Source organism: Oryctolagus cuniculus, chromosome 2 (assembly GCF_051225735.1).
Source record: "Oryctolagus cuniculus isolate XC-2025 breed Fujian yellow rabbit chromosome 2, ASM5122573v1, whole genome shotgun sequence".
In the NCBI taxonomy this organism is placed as follows: Eukaryota; Metazoa; Chordata; class Mammalia; order Lagomorpha; family Leporidae; genus Oryctolagus; species Oryctolagus cuniculus.
Genome location: NC_142868.1, coordinates 33,414,205 through 33,441,772, shown reverse-complemented (window position 1 = coordinate 33,441,772; position 27,568 = coordinate 33,414,205). Strand labels below are relative to the sequence as shown.

Sequence of the window (27,568 nt, the reverse complement as noted above, 5' to 3'; positions counted from 1 at the left end):
ATACTGGGATCACCAAGTGCAAGACCCAAGGAATAGAAAGTTTAAGGTCAAAGCTGGAGATACTGTTTTCTCCACAAAACTCTTCATGGTCTCGTATTCTCTCTTAAAATTGAATGCAAATGTTGCATTCTATTCCACGATTCAGGGACTTCTCTGTGACTGTGACTTCCTGGATCATAGTTTTTCTACGGAGACACACCTTTTCTAAGCCTTGCCCCCCCCCCCCCCCCTTTTAAGATTTATTTGAGGGAGAGGGAGAGAGCAGCATCCGCTGGTGCACTTTCCAAATGGCCGCCAACAGCTAGAGGGGGCCGCGACGAAGCGGGAACTCCATGGGGGGCCCCTTGTACCTGGACCACCATTGGCTGCTTTCTCTGGTGCATGAGCAAGGAGCGGGATCAGAAAAGGAGCAGCCAGGATTCGAATCCGAGGTCTGGTTCGGAATGCGGGCCCCAGACCACAGCCCTGTGGGGGCCATGGCGGAGTGGCTCAGGTTTGGGAATTAGGAAGCCAAGATGTCCAACACCTTGGGTCTGTAACAACATTGACCCCTTAACTTGTTTGCTCATCAACGGGCAGGACTGTGGTGATGGATGAGTCACTGTCTGAGTTGTACAATATATAAAGATCACCCTTAGGCTCGCGTCTTTCACACTGTTCGTATCCTCTTATTAGCAGGTGAAGAAAGCCGATCAGGTGGGTCAAACGTGAAGAGAAGCGCAGATCAGGGTAACCAGTGTTTGGTGAGATTCTTGTTTCAGGATAGTTGCATGTACCACATGCAACGTACACCTCGCCTGTGGATCTTACCGCCCGTAGAGCTAAAAACTTTGGAAAGCTACTGGAGGGCGGTGTCCCCTCCAGACGTGTAACTGGGAGGAACCTGGGTTTCCGATGTACCACGTGGGTGCCCGGGCCGAACGCCGACGACGCAAAGCTACGCCCCTCAGCCCGGTCCCGCAGTTCCCCGCGAGGACAGCCTCCGGGGCGGCACCTGGGCCCACGTTGCACCTCCCGCCTCCGGGCGGGGCCGAGGGGAAGCGCGCGTCTCGTGACGTCATCACCGCGCGCTGCTGCCGCCGCTTCTTCCACTTCGCGGGAGAAGTTGTTGGCGCGAATGGATCCCGAGACCCGATAACGGATTCCCCAGACGGCCAGCACGCCCAGCCGCCCGCCCGCGCCTTAGTCCTGGGGCGGCGATGGTGAGCCCCTGGGGGAGGTCGTGCGGCTGGAGGGCTCGGGAGGCCTTGGCAGGCCGGGTGTGGACGGGGCATTCGTGGTATGCGGAGCGGGGGAGGACGGCGATGGGGAGCGGAGGCGCAAAGGGGCCACCCACCCGGCACGGGGCGCACGGCTTTCGCGGGTCCGCGGACTGCAGCCCGTGCTGCTAGGGCGCAGGGATTTGAGTGCAACGCGGCACTTTCCCTCCCCACCCCCCACCTCTACTTTTGGGGGAAGGGAGGAAGGAGGAGAGTAATGATGGTGGCTTGGGAATGCAGCTGTGAAGTTTTCTTCCTGTTAAGCGTTGCCCCACACCTCAGTGTGAGTCCTTCCCAGGAAGCCGATTTCCAGGTGTGGCTCCTAAGGAAGAAGAATGTAACAACCTTTCCTTTCTCTTGAATCAGCTGTGTCAGGCCTTCAGCTTTGATTCTTGAGAACTCCACCAAGCGCCCGTCTCGGTCTTTTGGAGACCGGGGGTGCGTGGAGAAGGTATTTTACTTAGATGAGCTCATAGGAGTCCAAGAGATCCCACGGTTGGTTTACCAGAAAGCCGATTTACAGGGAGGAGAAGCAGGTGTAATGTATTTGACAGCTGTCATCCCTCGTCACCTGGTGTTGAGATCTTTAAAGAACGTGCAGAATCTCAGTGTGTCGTTCTGGATAAGCATTCACACGAGTTGATGGGGAAAACATGCAGCTGCAAAACACATTCGTGAGAACATGGCAACATGTGAAGTATTTTTAATTTAAGACAATTTAAGATGTTCCATTAAGCCAGAAGATAGTTAATGATCAGCTATAATTTTTTTTTTCGTTCTCCAACTTGTCAGAATGACAGCATTCCAGGGGGAAAGTGTTTTATGCCACATTGGGAAACCTTGCACCTTTTTGTATTTCTTCTCAAAAACGATAAAATAATGATGACAGTAGACACCCTCCCTGTCCGAGCGACTTCAGGTCAGTGTGAGCCAGGTGCTTTATCTGCTCTTTCAGCCCACACCGGTAGAGTTTTGCAGATGGTAGAGGCATTTTGTTGAGTGTTGAGGTTTGTCATACAACCACTACGGTGATCATAGTGAGAGCCTAGGTATTTCTGACCACTACATTACACTGCCTCTCTAAAATGGTCCTCATTGCATTTTGGAGTTCAGGCACTATGGTATTGTGGGAACTTGGTGAGATGTGACATCTTGAAGGTGAAGAGGGGGTGGATGGTTTTAGTATAATAGTTCATAGTACTGTAGCATTATAATTTAGTTTAGTACTTAACGTCTGGGCAGGTAAGTAGTTCTTTGAGCCTGTTTTCTTACCTGATAGAGGAGGTAAATGCTACTGGCCTTAAGGGATTGTTTTGACAATGCAGCAAGTATATAATATATGTAAAACTTCCATTCTAGGGCATGGCATATAGCAGATATTACACAACTAGTCAACCAACAATAATGAACTTTCTCAAAATGAACTCTTTGGAAAGTCAAATAGAGTTTAAGGAATATGATCGGTGCTTCTTGTGTTGTCAGTTATGAGCAGTGGGTTAAATGGTCAGCTTTTGAGCTGTCAGGTACATTTAATTTCAATCCATTCTTTAGTACTCCTATTCGTGGTGCAGGTGAAAAATGAATCTGAAAATTCAGATCAAATAGGTCAGTTTTTTTTTTTTTAAAGATTTATTTGAAAACCAGAGTTACAGAGAGGCAGAGGCAGAGAGAGAGAGAGAGAGAAAAAGGTCTTCCATCTGCTGGTTCACTCCCCAGGTGGCCGCAATGGCCGGAGTCCGACCGGTCAGGAGCCTCCTCAGGATCTCCCACTTGGGTGCAGGGGCCCAAGGCCATAGCAAAGAGCTGTATTGGAAGTGGAGCAGTGGAGACTTGGACTGGCGCCCACATGGGGCACTGCCGCATGCTATGCTACAGCGCTAGCCCCAGTGGGTCAGTTTTACTATTTATTAATGAGAAAAGGCTCAAAGTAGATAAGAGTTTTGGATTACATTGGTATTTAATTTAGCCCTGCAGACTCAAATACAAACATTAGCAAAAATCGAGACTAAAATTTCTATTCAAGAGTTTATAAGCACCTGTGTACAAGTTTTATTATAGGACAGTGGTAACCTCTGGGTTGTAGTTCCTTTGATAAATGTGGTGAGTGGTATGCAAATTTTTGCCCAGAGGAGTACATATGGGTACATGCACACCGTTTTAGGGGATTTACCTATTTTCTGAAGCCCAACTGTGGATGAAACATAACATCTCTTGCCCAGAGAACTGCATGTTTTTCAAATAGTTCTCAATTAAAAGTAAATGAATATAATACTTATAAAATAATTACTCAGTAAATGAATAAAATACTGTATGCACACAATAGAATATTCTGCAACCATTAGGAAACTGAGAAATGTTAATGCTGTGATATGAAATAATTATCAAGATATAAAATCTTTCTGTAAAGTCATACAAGGAGCTAGCTGATAACATTTGTTGCCTCCAGACATGGGAAGTATGTGTTTGAGAGACATGGTAGGAAGGGATACATTTTCCTCTTGTGAATTTTGAACTGTGTGAATATATTATTGGGGTGGGCATTTGGTGCAACACTTAAGATGCCACTTGGGATGCCTGAAACTCATGTTGGAGTGTCTGGATTTGAGTCTCAGCTCTACATCCAATTCTAGCGTCCTGCTAATGCACACCCTGGGATGCTGCAGGTGATGGCTTAAGTAGGATCTTCCACATTGGAGACCCTGATTGAGTTGCTGGCTCATGGCTGCAGCCTGGCCCAGCCCCAACAGTTGTAGGCGTTTAGGGTGTGAACCAGCTAATGGAAGATCTCTCTCCATATGTCTCTGTCTCTCTGCCATTCAAATTAAAACTATTAATAAAGAACATATTAGCTATTAAAGGATAGAAAATTAAAAACAAAAGGAATGAAAAAGAAGGCATGTAAACAATTTGAATTGCTGTGATATTCGCTCAAAGTGTCAAACCTGAGAAATGGCCATTTTGAAAAAGTCAGTGTATACAGTGAATTTCCTGATAGAATTCTTGAAAGTATGTGTAAGGTTGTGTAAAACCTTCATTAGACTTAAGAGCCAGCTTTTTGAGCAACTGTCATGTCAGTCTAAATACATTATAATTTGAGCTGCTTCATTGCCCTGCCCTGTGTGGTGTGCTTCACATCACGGTTCACTGTGTGAAATGCGTCCCTAGGAATGGTGCCATGACCCTGTTGCGATGTGGCTTTTACCACATAAACCAGTGTGGGCCTATAGGGCTCCTAGCTACCTCTCTTGATTTCATCAGTCTTTTGAGTGCCTTAGGCTGATTGTTTCTGTCTCAGGGCTTTTGTTCTTACTGTTTCCTCTCCCTGGAATAATCTTCTAGGTCCTTGCTTTCTCATCATTCAAGGCTTCTATTGTCTAACCCAAGGCCATAATATATACTTACGTTTTCCTTTAATGTTTTATGGTTTTAGTTCTTACATTTATAACTTTTCACCACTTTCAGTTAATTTTTGGATAGGTGTGAAGTGCAGGAATCCACGTTGATTCTTTTCCTGTGATACCTAGTTTTCCCAGCACTATTTTTCAAAAAGACTTTTTTTTTTTAAATTGAAATGGCAAAGTTGTCAAAGTAAATGTGAAGAATTTTTTTTTCTGGGACTTTCAGTTCTAATCCATGGCTCTATACGTCTGTTCTAATGCCAGCAATATACAGTCTTTATACTGTGACTTTATACTAAATTTTTATCTTCTGAAAAAGATTGATTAATTTGAAAGTCAGGGAGAGAGCTCATCAGCACTCTTCCATCTGCTGGTTCACTTCCCAGCTGGCCACTTTAGCTAGTGCTGTGCCGGGCCAGGCCGAAGCCAGGAGCTGCTTCAGATCTCTCATGTGGGTGGCAGGGGCCCAAACACTTGCCCATCTTCTGCTTTTCCCAGGCCATTAGCAGGGATCTAGATTGGAGGTGGAGCAGCTGGGACTTGAACTGGTGCCCATATGGGATGCTGGCATTGCAGGCAGTGGCCTTACCTGCTACATCACATGCTAGCCCTTGTTATTTTTATATATATATATATATATATAGACAGGCAGAGTTAGAAACAGAGAGAAAGGTCTTCCTTCTGTTGGTTCACCCTGCAAATGGCCGCCACCGCTGGTGCGCTGTGGCCGGCGCACCGCACCGATCTGAAGCCAGGAGCCAGGTGCTTCCTCCTGGTCTCCCATGCGGGTGCAGGGCCCAAGCACTTGGGCCATCCTCCACTGCCTTCCTGGGCCACAGCAGAGAGCTGGACTGGAAGAGGAGCAACTGGACAGAATCCAGTGCCCCAAACCGGGACTAGAACCCGGGGTGCCGGCGCCGCAGGTGGAGGATTAGCCTAGTGAGCCTCGGCGCTGGCCCCTTGTAATAATTTTTTGAAATCAGAAAGTATGAGTCTTCAACTTTGTTCTTTTAAAAGTTGTTTTGGCTATTCCAGTCCCTTGAATTTCCATATGAATTTTAGATCGAGCAAAAATAACATCTCAGATTTTGATAGGGAATGTGTTGAGTCTGTAGATCAGTCTGGAGACTGTTGCCATCTTAACAATAGTAAGTCTTCTGATCCATGAATATGGTATGTGTTTCTATTTCTTTAGGTCTTTAATTTCTTTAAACAATATTTTTTAGTTTTCTGAGTATGGGTTTATCAGTTCACTTGTCAAAAATAGTCCTAAGTATTTTATTCTTTTTGATGATTTTTTTTATTTAAAAAATTTATTTGAGAGGCAGAGAGAGTGAGTGGTCCCATATACTTGTCTATTCCCCAGATGCTTGCAGTGGTTTGATCTGGTCTGTGCCAAAGCCAGGAATTTATTCCAGGTCTCCCAGGTGGGTGGTGAGAACTCAATCACTTGGGGCAGCAGTGCTACCTCCCTTTTGAAGTAGCAGGAAGGTGGAATTAGGAGCTGGCGCCAAGTGTTGAACCAGGTACTCTGATGTGGAATGCAGTTGTCTTCACCAGTGCTTAACTGCCCGGCCCTGAAGATATTTTATATATGATTTTTAAAAAAATTTCACTTTTGGTTGCTTATTGCAAGAATATAGACATATTTTCTTTGTATATTGATCTCGTATCCTTACTGAGCAAATAGCTTTTTAGTGGCTTCCTTAAGATTTTCTATATGTAAGATTATTTCAACTATAAACAGTTTTTCTTTTTGTTCAATCTAATTGCCTTTTATTTTGTTTTCTTAACTAAAACTTTTTATTAGAAACATTACAGGAAGGGGCCGGCACCATGGCGCACTAGGGTTAATTCTTTGCCTGAGACGCTGGCATCCCATATGGGCGCAGGTTCTAGTCCCGGTTGCTCCTCTTCCAGTCCAGCTCTCTGCTGTGGCCCAGCGAAGGCAGTGGAGGATGGCCCAAGTGCTTGGGCCCTGCACCCGCATGGGAGACCAGGAGGAAGCACCTGGCTCCTGGCTTTGGATCGACGCAGTTCCGGCTGTGGCAGCCATTAGCGGAGTAAACCCAGTGGAAGGAAGACCTTTCTCTCTGTCTCTGTCTCACACTGTCTGTAACTCTACCTGTAAAAAAAAAAAATTTACAGGAATAAATGCAAGTGCCAAGAACAGACTATTTTCCCTCATCTTCAGAGAAAAACCTCAAAATATAAGACCTTAAAATAATTTTATTTATTTATTTATGATTTATTTTATTTATTTGAAAGACAAAGTTACAGAGAGAGGTAGAGCCAGAGAGAGCCAGAGAACCAGAGAGAGAGAGAGAGGTCTTCTATCCGCTGGTTCACTCCCCAAATGGCCGCACTGGCCAGAGCTGAGCTGATCTGAAGCCAGGAGCCAGGAGCTTCTTCCGGGTCTCCCACACAGGTGCAGGGGCCCAAGGACTTGGGTCATCTTCCACTGCTTTCCCAGGCTATTGCAGAGAGCTGGATCAGAGGTAGAGCACCCATATGGGATGCCAGTGCTACAGGCTGGGGCTTTAACCTGCTGTGCCACATTGGCGGCCCCTCTTTATTTTTTTAAAGATTTATTTGAAAGAGTTCTGGGGCAGGGGGAAAGAGAGAAAGAGAGAGAGAGAGGTATCTTCTATCTTCTGGTTCTCTCTCGAGATGGCTGCAGTGGCCAGAGCTGGGCCAGGCTGAAGGCAGGAGTTTCATCCAGGTCTCCCGTGTGGGTGCAGGGGCTCAGACACTTGGGCTGTTCTGTGCTGCTTTCCCAGGGCGTTAGCAGGGAGATGGATCAGAAGTGTAGCAGCTAGGACACAAACCATTGCCCATATGGCATGCCAGTGTTGTAGGAGGTCGCTTTACCTGTCCTACACAACAATTAGAGCCACAGTTACACAATTAGGGGCATGTTGGCCCTTATTTTATTTTTTTAAAGATTATTTATTGGGGCTGGCATTGTGGCACAATGAGTTAAGTTGCCACGTATGGTGCCAGCATCCCATATGAGCATCAGTTCAAGACCTAACCCCTTCGTGGCCTCTCACATAGGTGGCATGGGCCCAAGTACTTAGGCTATCTTCTGCTGCCTTACCAGGCACATTAGCCGGGAGCTGGATTGGAACCAGAGCAGCTTGGACTTAAATCGGTACCCCAGAATGCAGTGGCTTAACCTACTGCACCTCAGTGCTGGCCCCAAGACTTTAATATAATTTTACATAAATACTTAAAAATTGCCTCATAACTTTTCCCTTCTGTGCTGCCACCAGTTGTGTCATTTTATATTTTAGTCAGATACATAGTTTTGCTTTTTTGCTTGTGGTTTTAAAAATATTTTTTATTTGAAAGACAGAGGAACAGGACGGGGCGAGACAGGAGAGAGAGTGATTGATGTCTTTTGATCACTGGTTCACTCCCTGAATGCAGCCAGGAGCTCCATTTGGGTCTCCCACATGGTGACAGGGACTCATATACTTGTCCTAGGCGCTTTAGATCATTTTGAAAGTTCATTTCTTTGTGGGTTTAGAAGGATTTATTGCAAAGATAATTTTTATTTTTATTTTATTATTAAAAAAAGTTTATCCATTTTTGTCCATTAAAAGGCAGAACAACAAAGGGTGAGAGCGATCTTCCATCTGATGGTTCATTCTTTAAATGGCTATAATAGAAAGGGCTGGGCTGGGCTGAAGCTGTCACATTAGTGACAGGAGTCCAAGCACTTGAGCCATCACTTGCTGCTTCCCAGTATGCATTAGCAGGAAGCTGGATAAGAAGTTGAGTAACTGAGACTCAAACCAGGCACCCATATGGGATGTGGGCATTCATACAAGGCTTAACCTGCTGTGTCACAATGTCTAACTTCTTGGCTTGGTCACAGACTTAAAAATGCATGACTCATTCTTATTATTATTAATTTTTTTTTACAGGCAGAGTTAGGTGAGAGAGAGAGACAGAGAGAAAGGTCTACCTTCTGTTGGTTCACTTCCCAAATGGCTGTGCACTGGACTTTCATGATCCTGTGGATCTGATAAAGCTGTATTTTCCACAGAAATACACACACACACACACAGACTCTCTCTCTCTCTCACTCACACACACACACACACACACACACACTCTGTGTGTAATCCTAGAGGTTTTCCTGGGAAGCCTACCAAGATCCCCAAGTTGAAAACTTTGGGTCCTCACACTCACACTGTGTGAGCTAACCCACATGCACTTCACGGCAGTCCCACTCACAGACACACAGATACCTCCCCAACCTTGGATCTCCAGTCCAGACCTTCTCTGAATCCACATCCACGTGCTGAAGAGTCCTCCTGATGCATCTGCATCCAGATCCCCCAAAGGCACCTCCACATACAACAACCAAAGCTCAGTTCACCTTTTTGCTCAAACTGGCCGTGTGCCTTTATTCCCCGCTCCACAGAGCACCACCATTCACTGAGAACAGAAACACAGGCACTGTGCTTCCCCCTCATGCTGCCCTGCACCTGATCATCCCACCAGGCTATCCTCCAGACATGCTGTGCTCCCCCGTCTATTCCCTACTGCCACCACCCTGATTCAGGACGTATTTAACATACAGGACTTACTCTGTGCCATTTAACAAACATTTTTTAAATGCTTATTTTATTTTTTGTTATCTGAAGGGCAGATCAATAAGGAGAGAGAGAGAGAGAGAGAGAGTTTGTGTATTTCTGTGGAAAATACAGCTTTATCAGATCCACAGGATCATGAAAGTTCCTGGCATGATTAGTGAAAAATCACTTGCTTTGTTTCATCATCTCACAATTTGGCACTTTTTTTTTTTTTTTTTTTTAAGATTTAGTTATCTTTTATTTGAAAGGCAAAGTTACAAGGAGAGAGAGAGTGATCATCTGTCCATCCACTGGTTCACTTCCTAAATGGCTGCTACCGCTGGAGCTGGGCTAATCTGAAGCCAGAAAACTAGGAACTTCTGAGTCTCCCACATGGGTGCAGGGGCCATTTTCTGCTGCTTTTCCTAGACACATCATCAGGGAGCTGGATTGGAAGTAGAGCAGCTGGGACTTCAATTGGTGCCCATATGGGATGCCAGCACTGCAGGTGGTGGCTTCGCCTGCTTCACCACAGCTCCTGCCGAAGTTTGGCAGATTTTAATATGCAATGGGCAACCTGATTCTAATACCTTCCTTCATTGGCATATAAGGATGTGCAAGGTTAGGGGCCACAAGAGTAGGGAACTGCTGTATAGTGCATTGGCAAATGGTGTACTTTTCATAACTATTTGATGAGTGAATCAGTACAAATAAATTCCAATTCCAATAAAAAAAATCAGATGGTGAAGCTTGTAAAGCCCTTTTTGCATGTCTTTAAGTTATTAAAACATTTAATGACAATGACTAATGTCGCCTAGAGAATACATCATTATAGGTTTATTTTTTATTTGAACTTAATTTCTGTGTTCATTCAAGTGGTTTAAATTTGATTTTTTAAAAGATTTATTTATTTGAAAGGCAGAGATACAGAGAGAAGGAGAGAGAGATCATCCATCCGTTGTTTCAGTCCCCAAATGGCTGGGGCTGGGCCAGGCTGCACCCTGGAGACTGGAGCTTCTTCCAGGTCTCCAGTGTGGATGCAGGGGCCCAAGGCCTCCGGCCATCTCCTGCTTTCCCAGGCTCATTATCAGGGAGCAGGATTGGAAGTGGAACAATTAGGACTTAGGGAATGCTGATACTGCAGGTGGTAGCTTAACTTTCTACACCACAGCACCAGCCCCCCAAATTTGATTTTTTGACTCAGAAGTCAAGTTGTAAAAAAGTTGACTTCTGGATTCATAAAAACCATAATCAGATACATTCGCCAGGGTGAAAATGTCAGAATTCTGAAATAGAACTAAGATCAGGCCCCAGCAGTTACAAATGCTTCAGTTCCCACAGTTGTGCCAGTGTGAAAGGATAATGATCTTTAAAACCTAAATTAGGTACTTATTTCTGTTTTCTGTTTAATTTTGTGGGCTGGTTTGTATTTTTGGATCAGGTGCCTGAAAACTACTGTGATACAATGTTTCCTTGAGATGGTAGTAATACTCAATGATAGGCTGGCGCCACGGCTCACTAGGCTGATCCTCCGCCTTGCGGCATCGGCACACCAGGTTCTAGTCCCAGTCGGAGCGCCGGATTCTGTCCCGGTTGCCCCTCTTCCAGGCCAGCTCTCTGCTGTGGCCAGGGAGTGCAGTGGAGGATGGCCCAAGTACTTGGGCCCTGCACCCCATGGGAGACCAGGATAAGCACCTGGCTCCTGCCATCGGATCAGCACGGTGCGCCGGCCGCGGCAGCCATTGGAGGGTGAACCAACGGCAAAGGAAGACCTTTCTCTCTCTCTCTCTCTCTCACTGTCCACTCTGCCTGTCAAAAAAAAAAAAAAAAAAAGACTCAATGATATGAAAGATTCTGATTTCAACATCTTACACTTCCTCCTTGACATAGCTAAGAATGGAAATGGGTTACTTCACTGTCAGGCGCAGCCTCTCACATAGACAGACTCAGCAGATTCTAGGCTGGTTAGGGAGACAGTTTCTAGTCCCCGTTTCTGTTGCCTTGCTGTACTTTATTTCATCTGTTCTTTATTTCCTGTGTTCTGCTTTGTTCTCTAATGACAGGAAGATTAAGAGCAGAGAGAATGAAAGCTTCCCTAGAACAGAGATCTTTGCCTATACTGTTTATCCCAAGCCCCAAGAATAGTTCTTGACCCGTATCAGGCTCTCAGTAAATATTTCTTGAGTGGATAAATGAATAATTGCATGAAAGAAGTTAATGCACGTCCCTATAATTTGCCAGTGCTGGAACCTGTTAAACTATTGCAAAGATTTTTCAGACCACCCTTGAATTTCACTAGCTGTTGTGTCTTCCTCTGTGAGGTTCTTGAGCCCTGTGCTAGACTTTGCACTATCAGTAATATTGATTACATAAGCAGAGACATTTCTGATTTCTAAAGAAAAAAATTTCTTTCTTTTTTTTTTTTTTTTTTTTTTGATAGGCAGAGTGGACAGAGAGAGAGACAGAGAGAGAAAGGTCTTCCTTTGCCGTTGGTTCACCCTCCAATGGCCGCCGCTGCAGCCGGCGCACCGCGCTGATCCGATGGCAGGAGCCAGGAGCCAGGTGCTTTTTCCTGGTCTCCCATGGGGTGCAGGGCCCAAGCACCTGGGCCATCCTCCACTGCACTCCCTGGCCATAGCAGAGGGCTGGCCTGGAAGAGGGGCAACCGGGACAGAATCCGGTGCCCCGACCGGGACTAGAACCCGGTGTGCCGGCGCCGCAAGGTGGAGGATTAGCCTATTGAGCCACGGCGCCGGCTAAAGAAAAAAATTTCTTTGTCTGAAAACAAATTTTAAAGAAGATGAAATATCCTACTAAAATTCAAAATATTTTTTTGGGGGGCACAGTATTATAATATGACAAGAGATTAAAATGAATTATAGAAAATCAACTTTAATAATTTAGCATAATTTAAATAATGGATAGTAAGTGTTACTTTATACCTTCTGAAAATTTTTTAAAGCAAAAAGTATTAGGTACAATCAGAACAAGCAATCGCAGTGAAAGATTATCTTAATACACAATCTTTAAACACAGATCTCCCATTAATTTCATTGTACATAATCAGGAGTCTCTTTCTTAGCCCAGATATGAAGGTCACTGGCCTTAGGAATAGCCATGTGTTCAACAAGTACTAATACTTGCTTTTCCAGGGGCTGCTGGCCCTGTACTTGAGGTTCATGGGAGAGAAGGTAGACAGGTCTGCTGTATGGAACTTACAGAAATGATCTCCTACCAAGAATCTCCTACTAAGAATTAGTTCAGGTCTAGCTCCTGAGGACTGTGCTCCTGGAGCTCTCCTAGCCTGGGATTAGCTCTGTTTTAGCCCTGAATTGCATTAAATTCTTTCTGTGCTAGTTTGTTTCCAGGTGGCTTTGTGAGGGCATTTGCTTCCTGGTGGAATGCTCACTTGGTGTGCTAAGTCTCTGGCACAGGGCCTGCCTGTAACTGTGCAGGGATCAGATGTGTCAGGAGTAATGTGAAGGGGCAGACCACGTTGCTAATTGTAGGGTCTCGATGCTTTGAGTTACAGAAAAACCAAGGGGGCAGTCGGGGCAGGTGGAAACTGGCTGAAATTTGGAGTGGGAGGACCAGGTTGCATTCTGGAGGTCTTTGCTTTGCCACATCTACTCTCACAGGGATTCTGTGAGGGAACTGGTGTGGAGGGGGAACTGAAGGAGAGCCACTTGGAGTAATTCATCCAGGGGGCCCCCAGAAGTGGCAAAACTGACAAAAAGCCTGTTTGCCTGCTTCACTGTTCCCACTTACCTGCTCTGCAATGAAGATGCATTGTCTCCTCCTCTGGGCCTGTTGATCTGTTTACCTGAGAGGATCATGGAAAGATCTCACTGTCCAGCACTGTAGCGGGCCGCACTTACCGGTTGCCTCTGCTGAAACAAGTTGCACTTTGTGAAACTTCTTTGCCTCAATCTTTTGCCTTGTCTGAACTGACCTGTTTATTCAGTTACACTTTACAAAGAAGAAAGTAGAAAGACAGACGTATGTACTGGTCTCTATTGGTCACAGCTGCATTTCTTATGGAAGGGAAATGCTAGGGACAAAGTTTCTGCACATTTAAGATTTCGCTAAACGTTGCTGTGTTGTCCTCCGGAAAGGATCTAGCATTGTAGAATGTGATCATCTGTTTCCCTACTGCCTTGGCAAATCGGAGTATCGTCAGTTTAACAATGAAAGTGAAATAACCAAGTTTGAATTTATCTGCTTGTTTGTGATGTTGAGCATCTTGTATTACATGTGTTGGTTGGCATTTGCATTTTACTTTAGATTTTACTTGTTTTTCCCATTGGATTTTTTTTTATTTATAGCAACTCTCATATAGTACACATATTGATATTTTAAGTTGATTGCATGTATTGTATCTTTTGGCATATTTGGTTTAATTTTTATGTTGTTAATTCAGTTTTTTTTTTATTTTTTTTATGGTGTTAGGTCTTATTGTTCTGCTCAGAAGGCCCTGCCCTTGCCAAGATTATAAAAGTACATTAAGAGTTTGTTCATATTTCTGCTCATAGATTCAGCAGGAGTTATTCTGTGCAAGTCAGGAGGTATTTCGCTCCATTGTTTGGGAGTATGATTAGCGGCTTGGCTTGTTCTTCCACATTTCGTGACATCTTTGAAGATGTGGAGTGCTAGACAGGGAATGTTAATCGGAAGAACAGGGTGAAGTCACACTCTGTGAATTAAAGGCAGACTGCTGACCTTTGCCTCCTACTTTATCCCTGTGACAGCTGCTCACACTGGGTACCGTCCTAAACAGGTGGGAGTCGAATGGCTTATGTTCCAATGAAGTCTCTTCTAAAACTTGAGGTTTTTGGTGTACACTGAGTGAGAGCAGGATGCTGAAATTTCTTTAACTCTTGGGCAGCCATCAGAGGATGAGGAGGGTGGGGGCGAAGGGTAGGATAAAGAGAAAGGAAAAGAAAGGGAATGTGCATGGGAAGGAAAGACACCGGCAATGCTGAGGAGTGACCAGGTCAGTTTTTTTTTAAAGTCACTGTGTATTTTTTTTTTTAAGATTTATTTATTTATTTGAAAGGTAGAGATATAGGGAGAGAGTGAGAGAAGAGACAGAGAAGAGAGATCTTCCATCTGCTGGTTCACTCCCCAGATGGCCACAATGGCTGGGACTGGGCCTGGGCCTGGCTGAAGCCAGGAGCCAGGAGCTTTTTCCAAGCCTCCCATGTGAGCGCAAGGACCCAAGGACTCGGCCATCTTCTGATGCTTTCCCTGCACATTCGCAGGGAGCTGGATTGGAAGTGGAGCAGCTGGGACATGAACTGGTGCCCATATGGTGGCTGTAGGTGGTCGCTTAACCTGCTGTGCCACAGCAACGGTCTTCTGTGTAGATTTGTGTTCAGAAGAATGGAAGAGCTCACCATTACCAACAGTTCTATTCCCTGAACTGTATCACGTTTTCTTTCCCTCTGTGGTTTTAAGCATTTGTGGTCTAGAAACAGCTTGAAAACCTTAACTTGCTTTAACCGGCTTATTAACCTACAGTTCCGGTGTTTCTGAGGAGTATGCACACTGTGTCTGTTTCTCTTTCTCTGTGTGTATGTGTTCAGTCACCGCTGTTAGAAGAGTCACTGTAATTTCAAAAGAGAAACTGATGTGAAACTCTCATTTCCTCTAGAAGCAATGAAGCAAGTCAGCCTCAAATTCGATTCTGTGCAAATCATAGGGAAGACTGTGTGCTTCTTTATTGTCCTTCTCTTGGTTTGCACCTGACACAATGTCTTAGTTTTACAGCCTAGGTATATATACATTCTGTAAGGAGTGGTTCTTAGGCTTAGGCTTAATTAGTATGTTTGTAACTTCTGGAGCAAGGCAAATTACAAGAGGATACAAAACTCAGGAACCCTTTACCTTTTTTTTTTTTTTTTTTTTTGGTTTTAATTTTTCATGCCTGGGTACCTGTTTATCTGCTTTGCTTATTGGCCTAACCACAAAGGAGTGTGTGTGTGTAGCAACTTTTGTCTGATTTTTTTAAAAAGATTTATTCATTTAAAAAATTTATTTATTTATGTGAAAGGCACAGTTTCAGAGAGAAAGAGAGAGGGAGAGACAGAGAGAGAGATCTTCCAACTGATGGTTCAATCCCCATATGGCTGCAACAGCTAGGGCTGGGCTAATCCAAAGCTAGGAGTCAGGAACTTCTTCCAGGCCTCCCATGTGGGTAGCATGGGCCCAAGCACTTGGACCATCTTTTGCTGTTTTTCCTAGGCACATTAGCAGGGAGCTGGATTGGAAATAGAGCAGCTGGGATACAAACTGGCACCCATAACGGATGCTGGCACTGCAGGCAGTGGCGTTACCCACTGTGCTACAATGCTAGCTCCTACAAACCACTTTTGTAGTCATTTCTCTCATACAATAAGGAGAGGTGGATTTGGAGTGGTAAAAAACATTGAAAATTCAGGATTCTAAACAACAAGAATGAGAAGGAGGAAAATAATACAACTGCTTTGTGAACCCAGTTCTTCACCTTCCCGATGGGAATACAGAAACAGATACAGTAACTTGTTCAAAGGTCATACAGATAGAAAGCACTGGAACACAGATGCAAACTAAGACTTTTGATTATAAGATTTGTTCCCTTTTCTCTACATCAGTTTCCTCAAAACTGAATTCTAGAATGGTAGGGAAAAATAAAAGCATAAGAAAAATTAGTGATTCAAATGTAAATTGCACTGTAAATATTTCAATATGATTAATTTGAACCCTGTAGTTTAACATAGGGAAGAGCCATTAGTGTATCATAATAGCATCTGCTGTTGTTTGGATATAGTTTGAGTGTGTTCCCTAAAGGTTTGTGTGTTGGAAGCTTGATTCTCTGTGGTGATGGGGGTGCTGAGACCTTTAAGATGTGGAGCCTAATGGGAGGCAGCTGGGGATGCTGTTCTCAGAAAGGATTAAGTAGTTCTTAGGGGACTCCAGTTAATGCTTAAGAGACGATTGTTACACAAGAGCAAGACTGGCTACTACAGTAGCTAGCTTCCTTGATGCCATGTGATCTCTTCCCCTGCACATGAGCCCACCCTGGTATACTGCCTGCCATGGGATGGAACTTAGGGAGCCCTCACCCGAGGCCAGATCAATGGGGCCACCCTGTCTTGGACTTTTCAGCTAAATAAACCTCTTGTCTTTATAAAATTCTCAGCCTCAGATATATTTAATTATTGATTGATTTTATTTGTTTGAAAAGCAGAGAGACAGAGACACAGGTTTATCACTGCTGATTGATTCCCCAAATGCCTACAACAGCTGGAGCTGTGCTGGTTGAAGCTGGTAACCCAGAACTCAATCCGTGTCCCCTATTCAGGTTGCATGGACCTAACCACTTGAGCTGTTACCTCCTGCCTCCCAGGGTATGCATTAGCAGAAAGCTGGAATTGAGAGCAGCACCAGATTTGAACCTAGGCAGTCTGTTGGCATGCAGGTTTAACTTCCTCTGCCAAATGCCTGCCCCCTCAGATATTTTGGTTTAACAATGGGAAACGAAGGCAGAATCAGTTTTCTCTTCAGCATTTAGAAAACTTGTGCGAAAAATAATTTTGGGATTCTTAGTTATTAAGATAAGAGTTGTGAAAATAATTTTCTAAAACTGAAATTACTGGGAGTAAATCCCATGGATAAGGGTTATTTTTGTTGGTTTTGGGGTAGAGTTTTTTATTAATTTTTTTAAGGAACACAAATTTCATATGTACAACTTTGGGAATATAGTTCTTTCCTCCATACCCACCCTCCCACCTCTTCTCATCCTCCCTCTCCCCTTCTCAGTCCCATTGTCTGTTAAGATTCATTTTCAGTTAACTTTGTACGCAGAATATCAACTCTATACTAAAATTTCAATAATTTGCACACACACACAAACTGAAAACAAGTATCACAGTCAAATCTCATAATACAACTCATTGAAGACAGGTCCTGAATGGGAAGTTAGCGTACAGTGACTCCTGTTGTTAATTTAACAATCTGTGTTTTTTTTTTTTTTTTTGGCTGGCAGAGTTAGTGAGAGAGACAGACAGAGAAAGGTCTTCTTTCCTTTGGTTCACCCCCCAAATGGCCGCTATGGCCAGCGTGCTGCGCCGATCTGAAGCCAGGAGCCAGGTGCTTCCTCCTGGTCTCCCATGAGGGTGCAGGGCCCAAGCACTTGGGCCATCTTCCACTGCCTTCCTGGGCCACAGCAGAGAGCTGGACTGGAAGAGGAGCAACCGGGACAGAACCGGCGCCCCAACTGGGACTAGAACCCGGAGTGCTGGCACCGCAAGCAGAGGATTAGCCTAGTGAGGCACGGCGCTGGCCCAATCTTTTTTTTTTTTTTAAAGATTTATTTATTGCCGGCGCCGCGGCTCACTAGGCTAATCCTCCGCCTAGCGGCGCCGGCACACCGGGTTCTAGTCCCGGTTGGGGTGCCGGATTCTGTCCCAGTTGCCCCTCTTCCAGGCCAGCTCTCTGCTGTGGCCAGGGAGTGCAGTGGAGGATGGCCCAGGTGCTTGGGCCCTGCACCCCATGAGAGACCAGGAAAAGCACCTGGCTCCTGGCTCCTGCCATCGGATCAGCGCGGTGCGCCAGCCGCAGCGCACCAGCCGTGGCGGCCATTGGAGGGTGAACCAACGGCAAAGGAAGACCTTTCTCTCTCTCTCTCTCTCACTGTCCACTCTGCCTGTCAAAAAAAAAAAAAAAAAAGATTTATTTATTTATTTGAAAGTCAGAGTTATACAGAGAGAGAGACAGAGAGACAAAGAGGTCTTCCATCCGATGGTTCACTCCCCAATTGGCTGCAACAGGCGGAGCTGTGCTGATCCGAAGCCAGGAGCTTTTTCCAGGTCTCCCATGTGGGTGCAGGGGCCCAAGACTTGGGCCATCTTCTTACTGCTTTCCCAGGCCATAGCAGAGAGCTGGATCAGAGGAGGAGCAGCTGGGACTAGAACTGGTACCTATATGGGTTGCCGGTGCTTCAGGCCAGGGTGTTAACCTGCTGTACCACAGCACCAGCTGCAACAATTAACACTTCTGTATGACGTCAGTGACTACCTGAGGCTCTTGACATGAGCAGCCTAAGCTATGGAAGCCTTTGAATCCACAAACTCCATCAGTATTTAGACAAGGCCATATGCAAAGTGGAAGTTCTCTCTTCCTTTTAGAGAAAAGTATATCTTTCTTTGATGGCCACTTCTTTCCATTGGGATCTCTCACAGAGATCCTTCATGTAGAACATTTTTTGCCACAGTGTCTTGGCTTTCCATGCCTGAAATGCTCTCATGGGCTTTTCAGCCAGACCAGGAAGCCTTAAGGGCTGATTCTGATGTCAGAGTGCTACTTAAAGCAGTTGACATTCTGTGAGTCTGCTTTGTGGACTTCTTTCATGTAGGAGCATTCCCTCATTTTTAATTCTGTTTATTATAATAAGGATCATATTCTTCAACTCTGTATTCTCACCAACTGTGCCTGGGCTAATGGGAAGTATATGTGTATGATGATCAGTCAGTACTCACTGCTTGCTCTTTCACAATTGTGTTACCATTAGCATACATATCCTTTGCTTATTTTTGCACTATTTTTGGCCAGTTTTGAAACGTAATATTTTTCATGTGGTAAATTATTTTTAAAAAGATTATTTATTTGAATGACAGATTGATCTTGCCTTGCCTGATTCACTCCCCAAATGCCTGTGACATCTGGAGCAGAGCCTGGCCAAAATCAGGATTTAGGACCTCAATCTGAGCCTCCCACATGGGTGACAGAGAATCAAGTACTTGAGTCATTACTTTCTGCTTCCCAGGGTGTGATTAGCTGGAAGCCATAATAAGGAGCAGAGCTGGGACTTAAATGCAGCCACTCTAATATGGGATGTAGTATCTCAAGTGGAAAAGTAGTATTAATATTTTATTTATGTATTTATTTGATAGGCAGAGTTACAGAGAGGCAGAGAGAGGTCTTCCATCCGCTGTCTGGTTCACTCCCCAGTTGGCCGCAATGGTCAGAGTTGCGCAAATCTGAAGCCAAGAGCCAGGAGCTTCTTCCGGGTCTCCCAGCTGCAGGGCCCAAGGACTTGGGCCATCTTTCACAGCTTTCCCAGGCCATAGCAGAAAGCTGAATTGGAAGTAGAGCAGCCGAGACTCAAACTGGCGCCCATATGGGATGCCAGCACTGCAGGCCGGGGCTTTAACCCGCTGCACCACAGCACTGGCCTCATTATTATTATTTTTAAAAAAGATTTACTTATTTGAAAGAATGTTGGGGCCGGCACAGTGGCTCACTTGGTTAATCCTCTGCCTGTGGCGCCGGCATCCCATATGGGCGCCAGGTTCTAGTCCCGGTTGCTCCTCTTCCAGTCCAGCTCTCTGCTGTGGTCTGGGTAGGCAGTGGAGGATGGCCCAAGTGCTTGGGCTCCTGCACTTGCGTGGGAGACCAGGAAGAAGCACCTGGCTCCTGGCTTCGGATTGGCATAGCTCTGGCAGTAGTGGCCATATGGGGAGGTGAACCAATGGAAGGAAGACCTTTCTCTCTCTCTCTCTCTCTTACTGTCTAACTCTATCTGTCAAAAAAAAAAAAAAGTGTCAGAGGGAGAGATTGATCGATCGATTGATAGATCTTCCATTTGCTGGTTCATTCCCCCAATGGTTGTATGGTTGTAGCAGCTGGTACTGGGCCAGCCTGAAGCCAGGGACCAGGATCTCCAAGTGGGTCTCCTACAAGATTTCATGTACTTGAGCATCATCCTCTGCCCCGTAGACTCATTAGCAGGGAGCTGAATTGTAAGTGGACTATTTGGGACTTGGACTGGCACTCTGATATTGGTCGTTGGCATCCCAAGTGGTACCTTAACTTGCTGTGCCATAATGCCTACCCTGACAAATTTTTTTTTTTGACAGGCAGAGTGGACAGAGAGACAGAGAGAGAGGTCTTCCTTTTTCTGTTGGTTCACCCCTCAGTGGCCGCTGCGGCTGGCGTGCTGTGGTCGGCGCACTGCGCTGATTGGCAAATTATTTTCAACTCAGAGAACTGTATCAGTTAACGCTTGTATTTAAAATAAGTGATAATGGGGCTGGTGTTACCCTATGGTTAAGACTCCAGTCAAGATACCTGTGTACCACCTTAGAATATCTGGGTTTCATTTAGGCTCTGACTCTGGCTTCCTGGTAATGCAGACCCTGGGATCGAGAGGTGATTGTGACTCAAGTAGTTGGGTTCTCACCACCCACAAGGGAGACCCAGATTGAGTTCCTGGCTCCTGGCTTTGGCCTTGGCCCAGCCCTGGCTGCTGCAGCCATTTGGAGAGTGAACCAGCAGATGGGTGCTCTGTCTTTAAATAATTAAAAGGAAGTGATGCTGCACCATGGAACTTTTTTTTTTTAATATTTATTTGAAAGAGTGACACATGCACACAGGCAGCAACCAAGAGAGAAAGTGGGAAGGAAGGAGGAAGAGAGAATCCTCCAACTAAGTCTCCCACATGGGTGCCAGGGGCCCAAGCACTTGGGCCATCTTCTGTTGCTTTCCCAGGGACGTTAGCAGGGAGCTGGATAGGAAGAGAGCAACCGGGACTTGGACTGGTGCCCATATGGATTGCCAGTGTCTCAGGCAGCAGGTTAACTCACTGTGCTACACTGCCGACCCCCGAACTATGTTACTGTCTTGATGTGGAGAAATTATTCAGAGTAAACCACTGTCTGTGTAAGGCTGTCTCATTTTACAGTTGAAGTTAGAATGTATGCAGTTAGTGGTTATTTATAGATCCCCTGCTTTTGTTTTTAGGACATCCGGAAATTCTTTGGAGTTATACCAAGTGGAAAGAAACTTGTAAGTGATACAGGAAAGAAGAATGAGAAAACCAAGTCTGCTGAAGAAACACTGAAATCAAAGAAAGGCAAAAAGGAAATCAAGGTCAGTTTTCTGAGTGCAATTTTACGTTGTATGAAAGATGAAGTAAACTGACTTGCTGAACTTGAAACGTTGGGATTCTTGAGTAAATGTATATTTCCACCCATTTAGCAGAAGAAAAATAAAAGTAACGAGGCTGTCACTTATTTCTAATTATGTAGCATACTGTAGTGCTAGTTTGGTCTTTTCCTCATGTGGGGAAGAAACCCTTTTTTGTCATCAGAACTTTGCATTTTGAGACCAGTGTTTGCTCAGAGACATGAGCCCCTGTCCTCACATTGACAGCGGTAGGCTTGTGGAGGGGAATTGCTCTGGAGGAGAATTTTATTCTTTCTCCTTGGGCCTCAGAAAAGTTCAGAAATGCCATCCCTGTGGAAAGCAGGCCGTGGCTGCGCGGTGTGTTTGAGTTGATGCTGTCTCATTTTATGTAAAAGCTAAGGCTCTGGCCACTCTCCTAGTCCATTTATTAGCTTCATCCTTTGTGTCCTCGTGTCATATGTGTTACATCTGCAGATGTTAATTTGCCACAGTTCATTGCAAGTTTGTCTTAAACAAGATGTGTTTTAAAGAAATTGGGAGCAAACAGTTGTTCTTTTTAGTTCACTGTTTCTGATGCTTTTCATTTCCCTGAAGATCTGAGTTTTCATCTAGTAATATTTTCTTTCAAACTTTTTTTTTAAGATTTATTTTATTTTTAATTTTTTAAAGGTTTATTTATTTGAAAGGCTGAGTTACAGAGAAGCAGAGGCAGAGAGAGAGGTCTTCCATCCATTGGTTCACTCCCCAGATGGCCACAACGGAGCTGTGCTTATCTGTAGCCAGGAGCCAAGAGTTTCCTCTGGGTCTCCCACGCAGGTGCAGGGGCCCAAGGACTTGGGCCATCTTCTGCTGCTTTCCCAGAGCATAGCAGAGAGCTGGATTGGAAGTGGAATAGCCGGGACTTGAACTGGCGACCATATGGGATGCTGGCACTGCAGGTGGTGGCTTTACCTGCTATGCCACAGCACTAGCACCTCCATTAGATCTTATGACTGGAGAATAACCCTCTTTGTTTTGATATCCTGCCTTCTAGACTATCTAGGGTAGTTTCTGCCCCAGTTAGTGGTCCCACCCCCAAGTTGTTGTTGTTGTTGTTGTTGTTTTTTTTTTAAGATTTATTTAATTTATTTGAAAGAATTACAGAGAGAGGTAGAGACAGAGAGAGAGGTCTTCTGTTCCCTGGTTCATGCCCCAGATGGCCGCAGCGGCCGGAGCTGTGCTGATCCGAAGCCAGGAGCCAGGAGCTTCTTCCCGGTATCCCACGTAGGTGCAGGGGCCCAAGGACTTGGGCCATCTTCTGCTGCTGTCCCAGGCCATAGTAGAGAGCTGGATTGGAAGAAGAACAGCCGGGACTAGAACCGGTGCCCATATGGGATGCCGGCGCTGCAGGCCGGGGCTTTAACTCGCTGCGCCACAGCGCTGGCCCCTTTTGTTTTAAGATTTATTTTATTAGGGAGAGGGGGAGAGAGAGAGATATTTTCTATCTACTGGTTCACTCCCCAAGTCGCTGCAATGGCCAGGGCTGAGCTAGGCTGAAGCCAGGAGTTTGGAACTCTATCCTGATCTCCCATGTGGGTGGCAGGGGCCTAGGCACTTGGGACATCTTCTGCTGCTTTCCCAGACATATTATCAGGAAGCTGGATCAGTAGTGGAGCAACCAGGACTTGAACTGGCACTCCTATGTGATGTAGCTTAGCGCACCGTGCTACAACACCAGTCCCATGAAAAACTTTTATTGAAGATTTATTCATCTATCTGAAAGGCGGAATGACAGGGAGGGAGGGAGAGAGAGAGATTTTTTTTTTTTTTTTTTGGCAGGCAGAGTTAGACAGTGAGACAGACAGACAGAGAGAAAGGTCTTCCTTCTGTTGGTTCACTTCCCAAATGGCTGCTACGGCCGGCGTGCTGTGCCGATCCGAAGCCAGGAGCCAGGTGCTTCCTTCTGGTTTCCCATGAGGGTGCAGGGCCCAAGCACTTGGGCCATCCTCCACTGCCTTCCTGGGCCACAGCAGAGAGCTGGCCTGGAAGAGGAGCAACCGGGACAGAATCAGGCGCCCCAACTGGGACTAGAACCCGTGGTGCCAGCGCCACAGGCGGAGGATTAGCCAAGTGAGCCACAGCGCTGGCGAGAGAGAGATCTTCTGTCTGCTGATTGATTCTCCAAATGTGTGTATTGGTTACAATCAATTTTTTCTTTTTTTTAAAGATTTATTTTATTTATTTGAAAGGCAGAGTTACACAGAAGAAGAGACAGAGAGGGAAAGATAGGTCTTCCATCTCCTAGTTTACTCCCCAAATGGCCACAATGGCTGGGGCTGGACCAAGCTGAGGCCAGCAGCTAGGAGCTTCTTCCCGTTCTCCCATGTGGGTACAGGGCCCAAGCACTTGTGCCATCCTCCCTGCTTTCCTAGGCACATTAACAGGGAGTTGAATTGGAAGTGGCGCAGCCGGGACTAGAACCAGTGCCTGTATGGGATGCTAGCACTACAAGCAGCGGCTTTACCTGCCATGCTACAACACTGGCCCCAATCTATTTTTTTTTTTTTCTGTGTACTTTCTGGATGCTTTTGGGGCAAACCTGAATGTGTTAGGAATGTAAGGTTTAACTAGGAAATATAAATAATACCTTCTGCCTTGGCTGTATTTAGTTTTGTAATAACATTGGCTAGTGGTGGGCTGCTAGCTTACCTTTGTTTCTCTTTGATTTTCGGGAAGCATTTGCTCTGTAATATCTGACATCCTTTTCCTCTTCATTCTTTGCTATACATAGGTTAGTGTTGAAACTGGAGCTGAATAACAATGTAACTTTTCTCATTATCTTTTCTTTCCTATGCGGATGCAATTGTTATGTGAACACCATTCACATTTTGCATGGTATAGCTGTTGTGGACTGTCCTGAGGATTGCAGAATGTTCAGTGGCATCCCTAGCCTTCCCACGAGACAGTTATCAGTAAATAACCCCACCTCTGGTTGTAACAAGCAAAGCAAGTGGCTTGTGGTAGGGGACGGGGGAGGCTGACAGTGGCAAAACTGTCCCTGATGGAGAACCACTGAGCCCAAGTCTGTTGAGTGAAGGACAATAAATTCTGTAGGCTTCTTTGTGTTCTAATTATGCAATGGTGTTTATAGGTAAATAGCTCTTACAAAGATGATGACTTCAAGCAAAAACAACCAAACAAGAAAAAGAGGATCATCTATGATTCAGGTAATATTACTTCTGAGGATCTTTAAAGTAAAATTCATCCTTCAAACTGGAGTTCTGAGATACACAACTCTGTGTGATGTTAATAAGTTCTGTATGCTCAAATCAGGTTCAAAACAGTTTTATTTAACTGCAGGGCTTAACAGAACCTAAATGTTATTGTATTAAGATTCCGTAGGTGCAATTAAAGTATGTAGCGTATCTCAAGCTTACTTTGAATATAATAGTTTATTTTTAAGAATATTCATTATTCATTAGTTTCTTTTCCAGCTGAGGTTCTTAGGAATTATATTTGCAAACCATTGCTTTAGGTTGAATATTGCTTTTAAAGCAGAGATCTAAAATTTAATTTTTGTTTATGATTGAGAGATCTAGTCTTTCTTGTTGCATTTAAAAAGGAATAAACAGGTTTTCTTTTTTTTAAGATTTATTTATTTATTTGAAAGAGTTACAGAGAGGGAGAGGTAAAGGCAGAGAGGGAGAAGCCTATCTGCTGGTTCACTCCCTAAATGGCTGCAATGGCCAGGGCTTGGCCAGTCTGAAGCCAGGAGCCAGGAGCCTCCTCTGAATCTCCCGTTGAAATAAAGCTGCTGGGACTCAGCCAGCACCCATATGGGATGCTGGCGCTGCAGACGGGGGCTTAACCCACTATGCCATAGTGCTGGCCCCCAGGAATAAACAATTTAAAAGCTTTTCTTTAAATGTAATTTTTTCTCCTCCAAATCTGAGAGGCACAGAGACAGAGAAGGGTCCCATCCACTGGTTTACTCCCCAAATGCCTGCAATGGCTGGGACTGGCTCCAGCAGAAGCCTGGAGTCAGGAACTCAATTCAGATCGCCCATATGGGTGGCAGGAACCCGGTTACTTGAGCCCACACTGCTGATTCGCAGAGTCTGTGTTAGCAGGGAGATGGGGTCAGGTGCTAAGGCTGGCTATCGAGTCCAGGGACTCCAATGTGGAATACTGCCATCTTAACCAGTGTCTTAACTGCTTAGGTTGTATGCCTGCCCCTGAATGTAGTTTTAACATGTGGAGAAGGCATTTTTGTGCATGCCATTTATAATGCATAAAATGATAATAGAATTCAGAAAGTTTGAGTTTTTGCCTTGTGGAGAAAATCCATCTGATGTGAATTCTTATATTTTACTTCTAAAAGTTCTGTTCTTTTGAAAAATTTTTATTTATTTGAGAGGCAGAGGGAGAGGAAGAGAGAGAGAGAGAACACTTTCCATCTACCTGTTCTTTCCCCACATGCTCACACTGGCCTTGTACCAGGCTGGAGGTGGAAGCCATGAAGGCCTAATCCAGGTTTCTAATGTGGGTGACAAGAATACAGTCACTTGAACCATCGCTGCTGCCTCCCAGGGTCAGCATTAGCAGGAAGCTAGTCAGGATTTGTAGCTGGGTCTCAAACCTAGGTACTTTAATATGGATAGGGATATTTTTTTTAAATAGATTATATTTATTTTTAAATTTGAGAAACAGACAAATAGAGAACTTCTGTCCACTGGTTCACTCTCCAAGTGCCTGTAATGGTCCTGGACCGGGGCCAAAGTTTGGAATCAGAAATTCAATTCACGTATCCCATGTGAATGGCAGGGGCCTGACTATTTGATGCATTACCCACTGCCTCTCAGAGTGTGCAGCAGCAGCAAGCTGGAATTGGGAGCAGACTTTTTTTTTTTTTTTTTGACAGGCAGAGTTAGAGAGAGACTAATGAGCCGTGGCGCCGGCCCAGACTGCTATTTAAACCTAGGCTCTCTGATGTGGGATGTAGGTCTTCTAAGAGGTGCCTTGACTGCTGTGCCTAATTCCTGCCAGGACATGGGCATCTTAACCAGCATCTTAACAGCTTGCCAGACACCCAGCCCGCATTTTAATTTTTATCTCATGTGAAGCCTTAGAATAAAAAATGTAGCCTGAGGAAGAATTTAAGGATTGTCAAGATTTTGACAGGCGTGGTAAAGGCTCTGATTGAATTATTTAAGTGCTGTGTGTTCACTCTTTGCCTTTTACTGCTCTGTACTACAAGGGATTTGAAAGAAGTCCTGTTCCCCAAAAGTTACCTTTTTTTGGAAACTGGTATTTAATTGTTTGAACAGTATGAGACAGGATTTATAATGCTTGGTGAAGAGGAAGTACCCTAAAGTTTATGAAGCATCTGTTTTCTACCAGGCACCAGGCTAGTTACTCATATTTTGTCCTTTTTTGTATTTGAATGGTCTGGGCAGTTGGGAAAAGGTTCCTAAAGATTTCTACTCTAATTTTTTTAAACTTATGGATAAGTAGATTACATTGCAAAAGGAAATAAAAGTTATAGATGGCATTAGGTGGTTAATCAGATGAACTTAAAATACAGAGATTTTCCTGGATCGTTCAGGTGGGCTCAATTGTAGTCAAAAAGAATAGGGTGGAAGAATAGAGAAGACCATGGAGGAAGGTCTGAGAATCAGAGAAATGGCTGCATTTAGATGGACTTTGCTTGATGTTGCTGGGTTTGAAGATGGGGGCCATGAGCAGAGAAATGCTGGGGGCCAAGAGAAATTGGAAGAGGCAAGGAAATGGATTCTTCCCTAGAGCAGCCAGAAAGGAACAGAGCCTTGCTGACATCTTGATTTTAGCCCGATACCCTTATTGGGCTTCCAGTCTTCAGAACTGAAATATAATATATTTGCATTGTTTCAAGCTGCAAGATTTTAATGCCTGTTACAGCAGCAATAGAAAACTAATGATAAGCTTAACCTTGGGGAAAATAACCTGGGAGGATTTACAAAAGAAATGTGTCTTGAGAAAGACCTTGAGGAGTTGGTTCACAATAACTACTTTAAAAACATATGTCCTATAATATTTCTTTTCAAAGTTTTATTTTCCTCTTACATACAGATTCAGAATCAGAGGAGACAGTGCAGATAAAAAATGCCAAAAAGCAACCAGAAAAATTGCCATTGTCTCCTAAACCTGGTAAAACTTTACGGCAGGATCCTGTTACTTACATTTCAGAAACGGGTAAGGTTACTGAGTGCTACTATACTACGTTCAGCATTTTGTAAGATTTGCAGCATGTGTTAGGTTTTTGAGCTGTTTATTGATGTCTAAAGGTACCTCTTTTTCAATTGAATTTCTGTTACCGTTTTTCTTTGTTAAATATATGTTTATGAGTGGAAGGCTGTAATCA

General features: G+C 44.7%; 1 protein-coding gene across 2 annotated transcripts in view; it reads left to right on the top strand.

Moving 5' to 3' along the window:
- The first annotated feature begins 905 nt into the window (after positions 1 to 905).
- The window catches only part of RFC1 (replication factor C subunit 1), an 85,028-nt gene continuing 58,365 nt past the window's right edge, over positions 906 to 27,568 (top strand). The window contains exons 1-4 of one of the 2 annotated variants that reach the window (XM_051842456.3): positions 906 to 1,202; positions 21,025 to 21,153; positions 24,320 to 24,395; positions 27,277 to 27,399. In XM_051842456.3, the coding sequence (XP_051698416.3) occupies positions 1,200 to 1,202; positions 21,025 to 21,153; positions 24,320 to 24,395; positions 27,277 to 27,399 (331 nt within the window). In that variant the 5' untranslated portion in view covers positions 906 to 1,199. The remainder of the gene's footprint in view (positions 1,203 to 21,024; positions 21,154 to 24,319; positions 24,396 to 27,276; positions 27,400 to 27,568) is intronic. The other variant, XM_070068123.2, reaches the window with a different exon arrangement.